The sequence below is a fragment of the Alligator sinensis genome, unplaced genomic scaffold, assembly GCF_000455745.1.
Source record: "Alligator sinensis unplaced genomic scaffold, ASM45574v1 scaffold534_1, whole genome shotgun sequence".
Taxonomy (NCBI): domain Eukaryota; kingdom Metazoa; phylum Chordata; order Crocodylia; family Alligatoridae; genus Alligator; species Alligator sinensis.
The window spans coordinates 1,290,372-1,308,986 of record NW_005842050.1 but is presented as its reverse complement, the minus strand read 5'-3'; the positions used below and the strand labels follow the sequence as shown (position 1 = coordinate 1,308,986).

Genomic DNA, 18,615 nt, shown 5'->3' with positions numbered 1-18,615 from the left:
CTTGTGTAGAACAGATGGCACTGAAAGCTGGCAGGGGAGGGGCTCCTTAGCAGAACTAATCAGACAGTAACAGATAGGGCAGCTGGGAAGACTGACCACAGAGAGGGAATCTGCAGGGTAGCTACAGAGTTCCATGATGTTTACAGTGGTGTGCCCATTGGTCTGAGATAAGACCTTGCAATGTCTTTTCAGTGCAGAAAGTACACAAACTTTTGTTTAAATCAGAAGGTTAGCTGATCGCCTTACAATAAAAAGATTGTATATTAACTTACTGCTGAGAGAATTTGTGACCTTATGAGTTTTGAACCCTGGATAGCAAGAAATTGCATGTGTGCTGACTATTTAAAAATATGAAATATACCTAACTATATTAAAAATATGTTCCGTATTTTATTCTGTACATCATACTAAATGAAAAATTAGAGATGTATATACACATGTTAGTATAGGGGCTGATCCTGCAAAGCACTGTGAAACCCTTGCTTTTCTTAAGATGAAGAGTTGGGTACCCTCGACACCCATAGGATCAGGTCCTTTTAATTGAACAACACTATTTTTATGTGATTTTTACCATGTGTTTTGTTTTGTTTAGAGGAGCCACTTGCATCCTTTTAAGTGAGAACCCATAGAAATGCATTGAATCCCACTCTTCTCATATGCACGAGTAAATTTTACTCAAGTAAGTAGCCCATTTAGCATCCGTAAAACTACTCATGTGAGTAAGAATAATTCCCACAAGTAGGAAATGCAGAAAACAGGCCCTGACAGTAACTGTCAGCTTGAAAGAAACATGAAATCAAATTGTACCAAGAAAGAGAAAATAGCCAAAGTGCCATGAGAGACACCTGACTGACTTTGAAAACGGAAATATTGACTAGATTAGTTGATTGTGATAGACGATAACCTTTATGTTATACAGTTAGGTTACAGTGGACACTGAGACTCATCTTTTAACAAAGAAATCTACATCTACTACATCTGTTTGTGAACTTGTATATCTCCCTTTTGCAGAAGGTTTATAGCTTGGCTCAATTATTCATTTTGAGTGGGGAGGGGAGGAAACATTACAGAGATTTGAAATAGGTGGTATAACATAGCCATATGCTATTTATGCAGCAGTTTCTGCAATAAATCTAATTTGGTGCTGTCAAAAAAAATTAGACTTATTTGATATAGCAGCACATTAGTAAATGATTGTGGTAGATTTGAAAGTTGTCATTCACTCTGCTTACTTGTAACAGAATCTTGCAAAGCCTCTTTTTCTTTTTCCCCGAGCAATTCTGTGAAAATATCTCAGTTCTTTGTCCTGCAGCTGTAGAAACTGCAAATATTTCCACATCTGAAAAGAAGGTCTTGCTGTAAGGTAATTGAGGAAGGGGGTGGAAGAGTGAATAACCTCTGTTGTTAGCAACTATATGAATGTATAGACAGAAGAATCAATAAAAGCGAGGGAGGGAAAGGATAGTTTCCTCCCTTGCGTACAGCTTTTCCTAGTACAGCTGAAATTGTTTATCTCATTATACAGTATGTAGATAAATTAGCTGCTCTGCATTATTATAGAAGGTAAAATATTTTACCTGCCATCATAAGGCCATATGCTGCTTTACAAAGACTGATATTGAATGATTTGAAATAAATCGACTCTGTTTTCGTCTGGCAGTGGCTTTCAGATATTTCTTTACCAGTGTACTTTAGAAGCTCTCAGTATAATACACAGTTGCTTAAATAACTTTTCATTTAATCGTTTAAGAATACTGTTTAAGGTATATGTATAAATATTTAAAGGTCATTAAAGAAGTTTTAAGAGAAAAAGAAATAAAGGCAATATAAGCAGGGTGAGGGAGGAACCCAACATCATTTCAGTTATTTTGGAATTGGGCTTTATAATATTAGCTGTTTTCCTTTCATTTCATCTTAAAAAAAAAAAAAAAAAAAAGAAAAAGAAAAAAGGATTTGAAAGCTGGCTGACTATTTTTTAATTTGCTTTGTTGTCCTACAATACAGGTTTCTCAAAAAATAGGCAGTAATTTATTTTCGGGTACAGTTTTAATAGAAAATGTTTTTGGTAGGGTATAAACTGTCACTGGTCAGAATAGAATTTTACTAATGATTTCATCTTTTTTTTTAATGAGTCAGTCAGTTAAAGCAGCCAAATTGCTACAGTACATAGAGTGCATTTTATCAGCAGGTAACAATACTTATAGGTATCTAGAGCAATAATTGAGAAAATATACAAGAGAGCTTATCCAACTACAGTATTACAGGGAAACTGAAGGATATTTTAATGTTTTCTTAAATATGTATTACTTGTTTAATAACTAATTATCAACTAATTGGAATAGGAGTTTTATGCATTTGTATTAATAAATGTTTGTTTTGAACAAATTCAAGTTAGAATTGTATTGATATTACAAATAGGAGCAATATAAACATTTCAAAAGCATGTAACAGTTTGCTAGACTGCTCCAGTTTTGAAACTGAAACATGTTTCTGATTTGTATTGTTAGAATTTTAGCGTACTGCCTTGATGCGCCGAAAAAAACCTATTTTTAAGGATGTTACACATGTATTTTCTTTATTAAGACATGATTTTGTAAAATTAATTCAAACAGTTTTGAAAGCTGTCCTGTCATTTTCAAAATACAGCTTCACTTTTTTTCTGTGTATTAGCAATTTTTCCTCTCCTATTTAAGTATGTAATCGTTACCTACTAAGGTTTTCAACATTGGACCAAATGTTGTCTGGACTTACTGAAGTCTGTGACAAATAATGTTGAGTTGGGCAAGGATAGTATTGGACACGGGGTTTCATTAAATTAGATATTTATAAACATTAGTCTGTATGTTATAAAAAGCTGGGAGGGGGAGAATTATCTAAATTAAAGTTTACAGTTTTGGTTATACAGGTACACTGTTTTTCCTACAATCTAACCTCAGTCAGGCAAATAAATCAGTGAGACTGGACTGGGAAGGGAGTAAGTGCAAACCTGTAGAACTCTGTCTTTTCATGCAGATAACGTCTTTCTCTGCTCTGTTACATGATAGGTATCACCTCTTTTCCTTCCGTCCCAGGCAACATGGTAGACTTAATAGTGAGGCTGCCATTTCTTACACTTGTATTGCTGGAGAAGAGCATTTGCAAAAGTTAGGAGCAATTGTTCCCTGACTTCTTCCTCTGTCTGGCCATATCCCTTTTCCTACAGAGTTGGTATTATGAGAGGGATGAAAGTGACTCTGCAGCTGGGTGAGATGTTGCTATAAACTCACCTTTCCTTTCAGCTCCTTTTTTAGGAATTTCCAGAATTTTTCTTTCCCTGCATGTAATAATCTGGGGGTGGGGAAGAAAGGGTCAGGGGGAAAGGCCACAGAAATAAAAGATAGAAAAAAGAAAATTGGATCACAGAAAGCATTCCCTTGTAAATGCAGGGAGTCATGTCCAAGTAGAGGATGTATAACATTATTAAACTGATATTGTTTAGCTACATGTATTTGGTGTTAATTTGTTGAATTACTATGTAAGACTATTCATTTTTAATTTTTTACGGTCAAATGAGATCCAGTGTAAACAGGTTTGACTCCATTTCAGCCAAAGGGACTACATATGCTTACTTAGCTCCTGAATTTACATCTGAAAGTCTGCCACTTATATTCTGGATCATGCTGAATAAAATGTTTGGTATATTTATAATTACAGGTGTTAACACTTTTTTTTTTTCTTTTACTCATTTGGCACAATATTTCTTTTTGGTGAATGAATTCTCAGTTTCTTAAAGGATACCTGAATTATATGTTGTGATCATTGAAATCTATTCCTTATTCCAAAAGAATGAGAGCATCGAAGAGATGAGTTAATAATTCAGTAGTGTGTAGCTATCAGAATCTCTTTATGAAAAGAGGAATGAGTGCATGAGTAGCTGCACATAACGGTTCCTGTTGACAGCATGAATTTTGACTTAGTCCTGACAAAAATCTTCTTTTTTTCTTATTTATGTACAGACAGTATTTTGCTACAGAGACTGATAGTATCTTGCAGAAGGAAATAACTAAGAAAATAGTGTTTCATGTTTCATTTGAATAAATAATTTATTCATTTTTAAAAGTGTTGTATTTTAAATACACGTTTGAGCTTAAAAGAACAAATACTTTAAAGAAAAAATGGTGTTGTGGGTTAAATAAAATTTTATACCTAGTTTAGGCCACTTGGACGTTTGATATCATTTCATTGGAAATGTGTTTGTTCTGCTGTTCCTCTTGTACTTTAACCACATTTTAGTAAATATTTTGTTTTTATTTTTATTCTCTACAACAAAGAATTTCTTTTAAGATAGATTCTTATATTATGGTTTCATTGTAAAACTTTAATTAAGCGATTTCTATTTTACCTTTAGTATAACAAAAAATATTTAAAGTCCTGGACCAGTCTTTGCAAAAGAAAAAAAACACATACAGATATGTATGAGGAAAGGCACATCAGCTGTTGGATTTAACAGATGATCATTAAAATACCCTCTTATTTTACTTCCATGTTATTGTCTTCTTATACCCCAAAGTAATTTTCACTAATACATAACTGTACAGAACTTCATCTTCTGCTGGTTAGCAGAAGTGGATTTAAATCCACGCCGACAGTTCATTTGACAATGACCTTGAGGGGCTTTGCTTCTTGAAGAAGAAAGCAGAAGCTTGCGGTAAACAAAGTTCACTTCTGACAGATGGATTGAATGACAGAAAGGTTGCGAGTGCCAGAATAGCCCTGGCAGAGGAGGAAATGTTCAGTGGAATCCAACAGGAGAGGAGGTGTGAACAGGTGCAGGGTTGCTGACGGAAGGGGAACCAGATGGAAGGAGCCAGAGCCAGTTTATTTAAAGGAAAAGGCAGAAAACACTGAAAGGCTGTGCGATCAGTGGCTAAAAGTGTGCATGGAAGAAGGTAAAAATTCACAAAGCAAAACTGCACAGTGGGATATCTCGCACTTAGCATAATGGTAGTAATTTGTGAGTTTAGTTTTAAAGTTGCTATTGAAATACATTCATCCCTTGCTGTTGACGATGTAAAGTGTAAGTATTTGAAACCTGCTCTTACAAAAAAAAAAAAAAAAAAGGCAGGGATATTAAATGGGATATTGGCTCACCATTATTTGTAATGTTAATGCACACAAAAAAGTTCCAATTAGGGTAACGTTAATGTTATGCTACAACTATATTTCCATTCCATTCCATTCAAGGCATTCTTCCCATTGTGCCTTGATCTTGTAGTATAAAAAGAAGGTAAATACATGTACTGTTGAGATGCCTCTGAATACCAATGCACAGCAGCAACGTTCTACTACAGTATTAAGTTTCAGCTCTTTCTTTCTGTGCTTTTATTACTTTTGGTCTCATTCTTCAGGTCAGCATGCTGTTGTGTGTTGCTAACTTATGCTAGATGAAAGAAGAATTTTGCTTATCCCAGCCTTAAAGAATCAAGTATTCTCTCTCAAATTAACGCTGCATTTTTGCTTCGGTCACTTTCATGAGGCTTGCTCCTGTGAGTTTCTGAGTCCATTTGCTTCCTGTTGATTTTATTAGCAGATGAGCTCAATTAGCACCTTACAGGATCAGACTTTTGAATAGGCACTGGCCCTTTTGCCACAGCCAGAAGTCATTTACCCCAGCACTTTCCCAAAGAAATATTTGTTAGAAGTCTGAGAGAGTATCAGCCTCTCAAACCATTGCAAGTCAAGAAAATGCCTTCCAAACCTCATTTTTATGTAGGGTAGATGGTGTATATAAATGTAGTACATGCACACATAGTAAATGGATTCCATGGCAATCAACACGTCAGCATTTAATCATTTTAGTTTGGCTTGCTTGTCCTTGATCATTTTTCAGTAGTATATCAGTTATTTTATGCCTAGATACAGCTAAAGTACAAATGGAAAAAAAAATAAAACAAGGGGAATGTAATACCTGAAGGATGTGAGGCTGGGATCTAGTGTAATAATTGGGACTATATATTAAAAGTCCACATAAGCCACCTCTCTACACCAGTACATATTTTTATACTATTTCAAGTCTGCTGTCTTCGCGTGATTTCATGTAATTTTTTTAACCATTTTACAGAATTATCCTTTGTTGTATGTAAGGATGTTTACATGGATGACTCGTTCTTAATTATATTTCAAGCTGTTTTGTCAGCTACACTTGTACCAATAAAATCAGAATCTGGTCCTATATAAACATATTTGCTGAACTAATTTATATTCTTACTACCAAGTTGGAAATGTATTTATTTTATACTAGTGGAAGAGAGGGAAACATTAAATGCCACAAGGGGGCAACAAAAATAGACAATGTAAGATGCTAATTTAAAAAAAAAATGCATGGATATATATAACAGAAGTCTAAATAAAAAAGTTATTGTTTGTGTACAGTAGCCGGTGATGATATTAACCTTCATGGGAAAAAATGTCAAAGGAACTAGATCTCACTATGTACTAATTATTTACGTATTATTTATTTCTATATTGAATTTGGAGGAGTTCTTTTATTTTTTATTTTATAAGTGAATCTGGTGAAACTTTTATTTTTAACTGAAACTGCAAATAGCATAAACTCCAGGTCTTCTTTCACTGCTTAATCAATAGACCTAAAGCCTGACCTTTGATTTCCCTCCCCCCTCCCAAAAAAAATTTCTAGCTGATAACTCTGAAGTTGACGTTATGATAAACAAAAGTATCCACTAACTGAAAATCAGCAAAAATGATTCATTTTGTATCGCACAAGTATGGCAGTGACATAAAGTTTGGCCATGATCTGTGTAATTATGTGTTGACTTTCAGCCTTACCTTGCTTTTAGTTGGCAAGTTGAAATTCCCTGAAAAAAAGGATCCATCAGAAAAATGCTGACACTAGCTGTTCTCTAGTAGAGAGGAGCATGCACTGATGTCATGTAATCTATTCATGTCATTTGCTTTAACATAAAAAGTCATTGTAAGATAATTTCTCAAGTAGCTTGAGGCTAATTGGTTAAATAAACTTGGAAATTTTGTCAAAGCTTAATCCTAGGACTTAATCTGAATAAAGGTTCTATGAATCAGTGAGTTTCTTAAGAAATACAGGGATGGATATATTTCAGACCTTCATTGCTAGTTGTTAAGCAGTTTTATTCTGTTGCAGGGTAATGAGTGTCATTTTTAAAGGCATTTTTATAACTTCTTTGAAGATCTGAACATTTAAATAGGTATGAAAGGCATATTTAAAGAGTAGCAGCTAGAATATCTAATTGGAGAGTGAATCTAATCTCTCACCAGTTCTAGACTGTTGTATTTTACATCTGAGGCATAACTAGCAATGTTGGCTCTGGGCAGAGCAGGGTCAGGGAGTGCTGAGCACCCACTCACTTTCGGTCATTTCTGGTGCCCCCTCTAAATCTGTGTTCGGGTCTAGTGCCCTGCTTCCTCTGCCTATAGTTACATTACTGACTTTAGCTGAATGACTCTTGATTTACACTGGTGTGATATCAGAACTCAGGCATGTATTGGTTTAGAAAGCTATCTGTAAAATCCACTCTTAAATAATTAATTGCCGTACATCAATAAAAAGAATCATTTATAAAATAATAAAATGTAATTATTTAAGCATAAGTATTAAGAAATAATCTCTCTTACTCAATTAGTCATCTAATCTTATTCATATAAGTCAATACACAACTTAACCAAAACTTGCCTATATTTTGCACATCTGCTGCCTGGGGTAGGACCAGGAGTCCTCTACTAAGAGCTTGCAGCCAGCTGTAAAGTGTCCACACTCATTTTCTCCCAGAAACAGACTGTGGCTAAGTATAGAAAGTCAAAAAACCCAAGGGGCTTTGTGGGTTAGTCTAAACTGCAAAGATTAAACTGAGAAACAACTGGACACATGTTTACTTTTGATTCGGGAAATGCAGTCACCTGCCTGTAGCGGCTCAGACCAGAATCCAGGGGGTGCTACAGCACACCCCTCTGGCACTTCCTCTTCCTGTTGCCCCCACAGTCTCTGATTTGCAGTCCAGAATTACAGCAGCAGGACTCTGTAGGTTTGCTTCTCACTTTCTCTTCCTGCTTCCAGGTGCCTCTGGGATTTGTAGTCTACAGTCGCAGTCAGCAGTAAGTCTGTACTTGAGAGAGAGGTTTAAAAGGGAGAAGCGGGATTTACCTCCCCCTCCCCAGGGTTAGCCGGGGTGGGGGGGCAGTCCCAGCCTCTCTCCCCACAACCTTTCTCTGCTAGAGAAGACAGCCCAGCCCAACCCAGCCCAGGGATGCAAAGCATGCTGAGGGTGGGGGGACGGACTGTGATTTAACTTGAACCAGAAGGGGTCTAGGACAGAAGTTTCATAAACCAGTTTGACCTAAATCAGTTAAGTCTGATACTACATTCAACCAGGTTTATCTTAAACCAGTTTCAGCCATTTTGAAACTGGTTTATGTGCATTTTGAAATTGGTTTATGTGCACTGAACTTTTGTTTTGTTACAGGTTTAAACCAGTTTCTGCTGACTTAAACTGGTTTATTTGTAATTTCTGTCCCTAGCTCATGAGAGCAACCTGTGCTCTTTGATTTTAGGTTCTAAGATCTGCCCCATTTTATGTTATTCTACAGTGCTTAAAAGAATGCAAAGCCAAAAGATGCTTCCTTCTGCTTTTATTTTATCAGTTCTATATGGAGTAATGGAATTTTGAAACACAAATGGTCTGTTATTTTATAGACTCCACCCACTGCCAGTACAACCCCCTGGTTAGTATATAATTTCTAGAGCTTTCAAATGACCTAATACTTCCATAATTCTTCACCCAAAATACCCCTTGAGTTCTGTATATGGAATTCCCCCTGAGTGCCTACAGGAACATAATAGAATTCATGGGCGTCTAGTGCCTCCTGAGGTCAGGGGGAGGCATATGCCCCCACCCTCCCCCCAGCAGCCAGTCAGCGACCAGAGAGGAGGGTTTCCTGCGGCCGATCTCGCCGGGTGGGATGGGGTGAGGGGGGCGCAAATCCGATTACACTGACTGGGAAGTGCAAACAAGGCACCCAAAGTACCATCAGCACTTCTCCTGGTGCCCCCCACTCACTGGCTGGCGCTCACAGGGGGGGCACCAGCACTCCTGCCTGCCCCCCCCACCTCTCACCTAAGCAGGGAATGCTGGCTGTGAGAGGGTGCACCAGCACTCTCAGGGGGTGCACATGCCCCCCCCCCGTGCACCCCCTACGCATCACCACTGATAGATTGCCTAATATGTCATTTTCAAACTATGAAAGTGGATTGCAGTCTCCTAATCATAGTTCACTACCTACATGGCTGAATTTATAGATAGTGGTATCTGATTTGAGAGCAGAGGATACAAAATTGTGGTGCATGGAGCACTTCCAGGTGGGCTGCAGAATAGTCATAAACCACTGGTTCTTCCTCTTTATTTTCAGCTGCTAAGAGACACTAAAATACATTAAGCAGCTTCTGAATATGTTTGCTTCTACATGAGCAAATCTGGTAATTGCCATTTGGTTGTCTTTGTGATCGAGACTTGGAGGAAAAATTATCTTTGGAGTGGCAAATGTAAAGATGAGTAGTCCATGAGAGATTCAGAATTGAAATACGGGACACATTATGATAATGTTTGCAAGTCCCTGCATTCAAAGATACTAAAGAAAAAGAAAAATGTCTCTGCATGTTCCATTTGTTATACATTTCAATGATCATGAAAGGTTTAATCCTGTAAACACTTTTACTTCATGGGAGCAGTCCCAATGAAAACAATTCAAATATAGTATACAGAATTTTCTTTGAAACAGAGTCTTATTGAAAAAATTGATCTTGCCTAGTGCCATTTATCATTCATGGCAAATAAGTAAGACCATTCCAGATATTCAGAGTTATATAAATCTCTCCCCCAATTTGGTTAGTGTTTCAGGTCTGAGGAAATGCTGCAAATTCATAAGCAGAAAAATTATGTCTTGTTTTTAAGAGTTGTTTCAAAGTTTGTTTTGGGGTTGGGGTTTTGTTTGGTTTTTTGGGTTTTGGGTGCTTTGGGGTTTTATGTTTTTGTACTTAGGTGGAGGATGCTTAGAAACAAGTGATATCATGTGTTTGCCTCCATGGGGGATGATTATACTTGTTTCCTTTGTGAAATGATTTTGGAACTATGAGGGGAAAATGGTAAAGAATAAGTAGAAGGAACAAAATTATTTTTTGTCACTTAAATGTGTGCGCCCTTTTTTATTTTAATTTCACTGTATTGGACAACTTTTGAATTTTGATTCCTTATCTCTTTGGTTGTTAGCTCTGGTTTTAGTTTCGGGACAATGAGAAGTAAAGTAGAATTTCCTGATTCTTGTAAGGCTTTTCTTCTGTGAAATTTACCCTCCAGGAGTTTTGGAGAGCGAGGGAGTTGGGAGAGTGCTCATGCTTTGACAAGGTTCTTTGTGCAGTCTTTCACATGACTGGCTCAGCTCTAATGGCCATGTAGGGAGAGGTCTGTGACTATATTTGAGTTGACTTCTTTTGCTGCGTGTCAGTGTTAGGCTGACTTGGTTTTCATGCTCCAGGAGTATGAGGACATACTCATTCCTCATTGAATGGAATCAATGGCATTGAATCAGATTCTCCTGTTTGTCCAGTGTTCAGCATAATCTAGACCAGCAGCTCCCAAACTTTGTTGGTTGTCTTGCCACTTTCCTTAAAAACTCATATTTTAAAATATGTGCATTTTTTTTCCTTTTTGTCGCATGTCTTTTAGAATTTAACTTAATTTTTTCTGGACTGTATAGTAAAATTAGAAGTGTGAAATATTTGATCATCTGGGCCAGATTAACACACAGGGAAACTAGGCACATGCCTAGGGCCCTAAATGAAGGGACCCAGTTGTGTTTACTTTACATATTATAATTATGAGTGAAAAAAGTAGGGGCCCATGAGTTTGTTTGCTTAGGGCCCACTAAAGGGTTAATTTGGCCCTGTTGATTATAGTATATTTTTTTAATATCTTGGATTTTAAATAATGAAATAAAAAATGCAATGGATATTAGGAAGAATGTATTAACTGTAAGAATAGTTAATAACTGGAACAGTTTATCTGGAGAGGTTGTAGTATATCTATCACTGGAAGATTTTAAGTGCAGGTTAGATGATTGTTGCTTGCAGAGATTGAGAGGTTTTATCCTACCTGGAGCAGGGTGGGGTTAGACTAGGTGACCTGTTGAGACCTCTCTTATCCTTGTTTTTCTATGATTCTATAAGCAGCCATTATACTACTGCAAATATATTTTATAGTATTCAGATTACAAGAAAAAGTATCGTAAATTACATTTTGATGTTGCTGAACTAAATGGCTTCACTTTTTATCTTGACTGGTATAAGTTCAAAGGTCTTGCTATTTCTTTTCTAAATTATTGTTGAAAATGAGCCAGAATTCATTTAGCCTTTTTCCTTTTTTTTCTTTTTTTTTTTTTTTTAATTTAAATCAAACTTCATACAAACCTTTTTGAGCAGCTCTTTGAGAAATAAAATTACAGCTAGAGAAAGGGTCTGTTTACTTCACAGAACATGGCTGCTTTCTTAGCTAAAATATTGGTGAGCTTCAGCCAGAGTCCAGTTTTTCATGAAGTTCATCCTGTTTTGTTTTGTTCTTTTAATAGTAACGGGGGTAGAAAAACCAGCATGGCAGCTGTATCTAGTACTAACATATTTCCAGAATGTCCAAGCTCTGTCTGATATGAAACAGAATACCGTTCTTCTCAACGAGTCGCTGAGCTATCCCTTGTTTATTGGAACTTTGAGAGCAGCACCACGACAGTCAACTCTTCCTTTTCCTTCGTTGTTATGTGTCTTTAATCTGTCAGGGTGTCTTCTATAGAAAATGATTTCCTGATCCATTGTAACTGTTGGTGGGATGGTATTCGTTACATTTGGGGCCAAATTCAGACGCTACTTTTTTATAGTATCAGTGAGGTCAAAATGAATTTTCATTCATTCAAAATGAGGAAATTTTCAAATATGGTTGTGATTGGTCATTTCCATTGCATTGCTTTTATGCTATATACTCCAGTTTCTTTACCCTTGACAGTTTTTTTTTTGTCAGACATTTCAAAGTCATTGTTTTCAGTCCTAATAACTGGCATTCAGTTCATTGAGAGGAATGAACAAGTCAGATATATAGGTTAGTCTTGACGACTATAACTTACCCACAAAGGCATCCACAAGTTCAAACTAAAATCACTAATAAAATCTTGCCTCAGAAGAGGTCAGGGTACTGTATTTGCTTGAATATAAGACAAGGGTTTTTCCTCCAATGAGTATGAGGGGAAGGGAGAGCCCCTCATTTTAGTATATGGGGAAACCTCATTAAATACATTGCCTATCATTAAATTGTTGCCAAAAGCAGTACGTGTTCAGCAATGGAAACCAACAATAAAATTTATTAAATGCAGCCAATACTGAGTGTAACTATAAATATATGGTCCATGTGGGGCATAGATACTGTTAAGAACCTGCCACAAGGATAGGTTTAGTACAATCAATCTGAATAAGATACATAGTAGTGTGCATTGTGCTCAGTCCCCCTCAGCACTGACTCTTTTACAAGTCATAGTGAGCCACTAAACTGAATATATTTTGACTTCCTCTTCACTTCCTCTTCAAGTTGACCTGTACCTTTTTTTCTCATCTCCAAAGATTCCTGATCTTCCCCAGTCTTCAGTGTCTGGCAGACATCACCAAATGGGCCCCCAAACAGTTCACCCAGAATTCCTCGGTCACCCTCTCTCTCAGCATATCACATATAATTAGTGTGTCGCCACCCTTTGTGAAGTGGAGCTGGACTAGGTTGCGCTGTGTCTCATCTGCATATACATTTTTGGAGCATCCCAGGACTTGTGACAAGAAAGCCCACTTGCAGTCATGAGTGGGGGGCTAATTAACTCATGGGTCTTTTCTGGGGGATATCTGGAGTACACATACATAGTGAGCAGTGCTAAACTGTGCACCACCCCCCTTGGAAGCCCATTCCAAATTCTGGTAACCCTTACCGTAAAGAAGTTCTTCCTGATGTCTAATCTAAATCTGTTCTGTCAGTTTGTGGCTGTTTTTTCTAGTAACTCCAAGGGGTGCCCTGGTAAACAGAGCATCTCCTATTCCTTGCTGTCCCTCCTCTGACAAATTTGTAGATGGCCACTAGATCCCCTCTCAGCCTTCTCTTGCAGAGACTGAAGAGATCCAGGTCCCTCAATCTCTCCTCGTAGGACCTTTACCTGCAGATCTCTAACCATCTGAGTAGCCCTCCTCTGGACCCTCTCAAGGTTTTCCACATCCCTCTTGAAGTGCAGTGCCTAAAACTGAATGCAATACTCCAGCTGCAGCCTTACCAAGGCCACATAGAGGGGAAGTATCACCTCCCTAGTACCTGTTCGTGATGCATCTGCTAATGCATGATAGAGTGCAGTTAGCTTTACCGATCACTTTTCACATTGACGACTCATGTTTATCTTGGTGTCAACTATGACTCTGAGATCCCTTTCTGCTGCTGTGCTGCTTAGGAAGTCATCTCCCAGTCTGTAAGTGTGTTGGAGATTCCTTTTCCCAAGGTGCAGTACCTTGCACTTATCTGTATTAAACTGCATCCTATTCTGCTCTTGAACAAAGATAAGTGGAAGGTACTGCACCAGGCTTGAAACGCGGGGATCACCAGGCTTGAAATACTGTTGACCCTGGTGGGGCCCTGCCCAATGAAATATATAGTAAATCATGAGCCTTTTGGCTTTAGACTAATCTCATGTATAGTTTGTACTATAAGTCGGTACAAAAGGGTTGCTTAAAAGTGTGTCTATGGAGTACTTGTATTAAAACTTGGAGCAGTTTCCAAAATAAAATGGATCAATTCCAGATGAACTAAATCTATGGGTACCTGTAGAAATGTGTCTATATGGTGAATTATGTTTCAAATTTCAAAGGTCAGTGCTTTCAATTTTTCCCCTCACTTCCATGTGCTTGGGGGGGGGCAGGGTCTACCAGAAGGGAAGGAAGGAACTGTAGGGGGAAGAAGGTCTTGGTGGGAGGAGGGTGGCAAAGGGGAAGGTGGCTATCTAAGCCCTGAGATATATTTTTCCTGCTGTAGCAGTGGGAGGGAGACAAACAAATTCAAGGGAAACCTTCAACAGTCAGAGTCTGTCTAGAAAATTATAACAAATGTATACATTTTCCATATATAGAATCAAATTATTGGGTGGGGGTCATCTTATATTCAGGGCCATCTTATATTTGAGTAAATATGATAATAGGCATCTTACTACTTCAATAAGTTGCTGATGATCACTTCCGATGACATAAAAATGAAAACAAATGAGTTCAACACTTGTGTTTGATTAGCTTTATGGCCTGATGCAGAATAATTTGGGAGATTTAATGCTTTATGATGAATACTGCAGTGAGTGAATTCAGCTTTAGACACCAAGGTTTCCCAGAACATCTCCATTCTCCAAGTCATTGATTGCACTCCATTTGCGTATACAATGCATTTCTACCACTCTGCATCATTTGCTGTGATGAATTAAGTCATGTTGTAAAACATGTCTTCTGTTTTACATCTTGATAGAGAAACCCTTTTGCTGTTAGTTCTGATTCAAACCTTACATATACAAGAAGCTGAGCAGAATTATTGATACCAGCACTTCCACCTAACTGCAATGAAAATCACTTAATCTGTTTTACTCTGTGAGAGCTGTGAAAGTCACACTGATTGTATGAATTTTTTCTAGTTTGAACAGTCCTTAAACTTACATAATATGACACTTCTAGTACATTTACATTTATGCAGGTGAAAGATGCTGCTGTTCTGTTTGGCTGTATTTCAGTTCTTAGCTTAGCTTTCTTCTAAATCAAAAGGTTTTTTTAGGGGGGGTTGTTTGTTAGTTTTAAGAGTCATGCTTTATATTGAAGTGACATTAAAGCAAGAAAAGTTTCAATGAATGATTGAATTTTAATTCATAGTGTATGACATACACAGATCCTAGTTCACCTTCTATACTGTTCACAGCAGGTCTAACTATGTAGTTGGCTTAATAATCTTGTGGTGGTGTTGTAGCAGAAAGCCCACCAGGGGTCCTTAAACCTGTTCAATTTTTCATAGTGGTCTTGATTCAGATTACTACCTGGGGGTGTGTACATGTGTGCTTTACTGCAGAGTTCACTAATTAGCTCTGCAGTAAAGTGTCACCATCTACACGTGCGCTGCTATTAGGGTGCAGTAGATTAATTAATTGTGCCATAAGATAATACTCTCGGGGACAGTACTATTTTACAGCTCACTTCTTGCGGCAAAACACATGTGTAAATGGTGACCAGGGCTGGCTGGGCATGAGGGTGCAAAAGTGCTGGGGCTGCCTGCTGTCTAGCTACACACTTCAGCACACTTGTGCCCCAGCCAGTCCCTCAGCCTCCTGAGGCTGGCACCCAGAGCCTGGGGCTGACCCCCGGAGCCCTCTGCCAGGCCAGGGCTACTCCTCCCCAGCTCAAACTGCTGTGGTCCTAGGCACAGCATCTGCACGTGTGCCCTGAACTGCAGCAGTTTGAGCATCTACATGTGCCATTAAGGTGCCGTGACAAACTCTGACGCAAACTGTGCTGGAGTTTATCACATTGCTTTGATGGCATGTGTAGATGCATCCTATTTTATCAACAGACTTAATCTCTGTTTTCTGTTGAAGCTACCACTAGTTAGCCAGTTCTCTATTGTCGAGGATAACTTTCATTCACAAATTCAAAACAGTTTCCATAACCACATACATAGAACAAGTAAGGTCCATAGCATTTGGACAAGTGGATGGAGAGTCAAGTTTTCCAAAACTCCACAAGTTTTCTGTTTGAGCCAAGAAGAGGACCAGGGTGTAAAGTGTATGTCTTTGGTCCCTGTTAAAGGTGGTCTGATAGTAAACTCATGCCTGACATAAATTTGAAGAGAATGGAGTTTGACAGGGGAAGTCTGAGTGGGAGAGTTACATTACAGGAGGTTAGAAGGTCAGGCTTTTGACCAGAGTGCTGTGAGCACTTGGGTGTGTGTAGAAAATGGCTGGGGAGAGGGGCTGCATTTGAAATGGACAGAGAGGTTGGGGGAGTCTTGGATGGGATTTTACATGGATATCAGATACCATCAGCTCCAGGAATCATTTTGCTCTTCAGCAGCTTTGGTCCTCTCTCAAGCAGGGCCCCTAGATGTATACAATGCTGGGCACCCTGCACAGACACTATCCCTGCTGAGAAGAGACTCAAATTGTAACCAGCCAGCTGCTCTTCTTTTGAAAAGCCAGCTGGATCTCCTTAGCCCTGTAGCCAGGTTTTTATACACTGGACCTAAACAGCTGTTCTACCCTGCTTTCCCCCCTCCCAGGCTTCTTTGTGGACACAGGAAGGAATTCCCAATACCTCCCTGTTTCCCAGCCTTGAAGAGGCAGACTGTGGCCTCTGCCTGGGAGTTGGTACAAAGAAAGCTCCTGCTCTGCAGTTGCTTCCTTTTTGGGGACTTTTTGGTTTTGGGGCATCTTGTGGATGCAGGTTTTGCAGTCACTCTGAAAGAAGGGTCTTTTTTCAGAGGTGGCATGATGTGGGACTCTGCGTTTACCTTTGTAACTTGAGCTGTGTGGCTTAGCACATGCCAAAAGCTAGTCCCAACAGAAAGCTAACCAGCTGTGTACCAAATAAGCACAGCACCCATCTGTACAGCCATATCACATAACACATCACTATATAAAACCACTATGCTGGCATGATCTGCCTGCATTATGTACCATTGTGGCTAAGAAGTGCATTGTGTTTCTTGGGCAGTGTGTATGACAACTGTTTTAAAATGAAAGATCTTTTAGCACACCACTTCCAACAAGCTCAGGTATCACCACTGGTACATGAACCACAGTTTGAGAAGCACTGATCTAACCTAATGTTGTTAGAGAAATGTTTCTGTATCAAAACAACAAGCGTGGTGAATGATCCAGTTAGATGCATTTTATTTTGTGATGTTTCCTTAACAAAAGAGGTTTTGTGTCCCCCTGTCCTCCTCCCCCCCTCACCCCCCCCAATGTATCTCTTTTTGGAACAGTCAAAAATGCATTCCTTGTATTGTGTCAGGCTCTGTCCTACCTCAGGCAGAGTTTCCATTGACTTCAAAGGAAGTTTTGCCTGAGGTAGAGCAGAAATATTGGGTCCAGGAATTAGTGTAATGTATCCCACCATTTGTATTGCTTTGGGGTAAATTGAAGCAGGAAGATATGACATTGTGTATGTCATGCTGAGCTGCTGCAATATCTCGGATGAGTTATTAGGCACAGAGCCAAAGGTTAAGTGCAGCAGCCACATGGGGTGTGGCATTATTCTTGTATGAGTCATACCAGAATCTTCTGATTATTTTGTATCCCCATGCACTGAGAATATTCAGTAGGATTTATTAAATGTTATTTTCAGAATATTCATAAACCACAGAAGAGTTTGTATAGGTGTAAATAATACCTATATTCTCTCAAATTTGATTCACGCATACCTATAGTCTCTCAAATTTGATTAGACTCTAGATTCAAATATTTCATAACAGAACCTATATGAGGCTATTCAGATCTGAATGTTTCAGCCCAGGTTCTTCTCTGATTTGCACAAATATATCTTTTGCTTTCTTGATATCCACACTATCTTTGCTTGACCTGCATCAGATAAAATGTTTCAGTAGAAAATGTTAGTCTAATATTTGTTTTATTTCTGCAGTCACTACCGTACATTTTGCATATCCAGTCAGATAAATTGCTTACCTGCTTATGTTTTCAGACCTTGGGAATAGCATTGGGAATTACTGGTAATTGTCAATGTACAGGCCTCTAATATTCAAAACCACAACCTACTCCCACCTTGCCCCACCCCCACAAAAATCTTGTGTGATTTTAACTTTACCTACAGTGTACTGGATACCCTCATCATCCATTGCCATAAATTAATGGATGAAGCTTTACTCTTGTATGAATGTTTAAGCAAGCTCATTAAGCTTTTGGAATAGCTGTAATATGAGCACTGTGGGAACTGTTCCCATTGACTCAATTTCTATGGATTGCCTTCACTGGCAGTCTCAGGATCGGGTCCCTACATTTTATTTCAGTATTAAATATACAAAGATTAGAAGAGGAGACAGAGAAACATAGTACAAACTGGATCTTGTAAGACTTCCTCAGGGGCGGGCACTTTATTAATATTCCAGATTAAAACAGAAACACAGATTGTTCTCTAGAAGATGAATGCATTTCACTCAGCTGATAGGTTATGCTTTTGTCCATTTTCTGTTAGTTGGTGTAGTGTTTGTAAGTGTAAGAGTTTATACAGTTGAATTACAATACAGTACAATTAATTTGAAGTGGGAAGGGAATGTCATAAAGGAAAAGCTTGACAGATTTTTTTATTATTGTTAATTGAACCATCTATTTTGGCTGTGACAGTCTATTTGATTTTTATTTCTTTTTATTTCTTGTTTTCTTGTAAAGGTTGGAAAAAGAAAGCATTCAGCACAGCTTTAACAGTGAGGCAAAGGGCCGAGCCCTTCAGGCCCGGCAAAGAGAGCAGGAGCTGACACAGAAGATGCAGCA

The 18,615-nt window shown here is 38.4% G+C and overlaps 1 protein-coding gene across 1 annotated transcript in view; it reads left to right on the top strand.

Annotated features, from left to right (window-relative positions):
- The window catches only part of SDCCAG8 (serologically defined colon cancer antigen 8), a 141,185-nt gene that overhangs the window by 50,602 nt on the left and 71,968 nt on the right, over window positions 1–18,615 (top strand). Inside the window, exon 15 of the mRNA XM_006022873.3 lies at window positions 18,514–18,614. Within this exon, the coding sequence (XP_006022935.1) occupies window positions 18,514–18,614 (101 nt within the window). The remainder of the gene's footprint in view (window positions 1–18,513; window position 18,615) is intronic.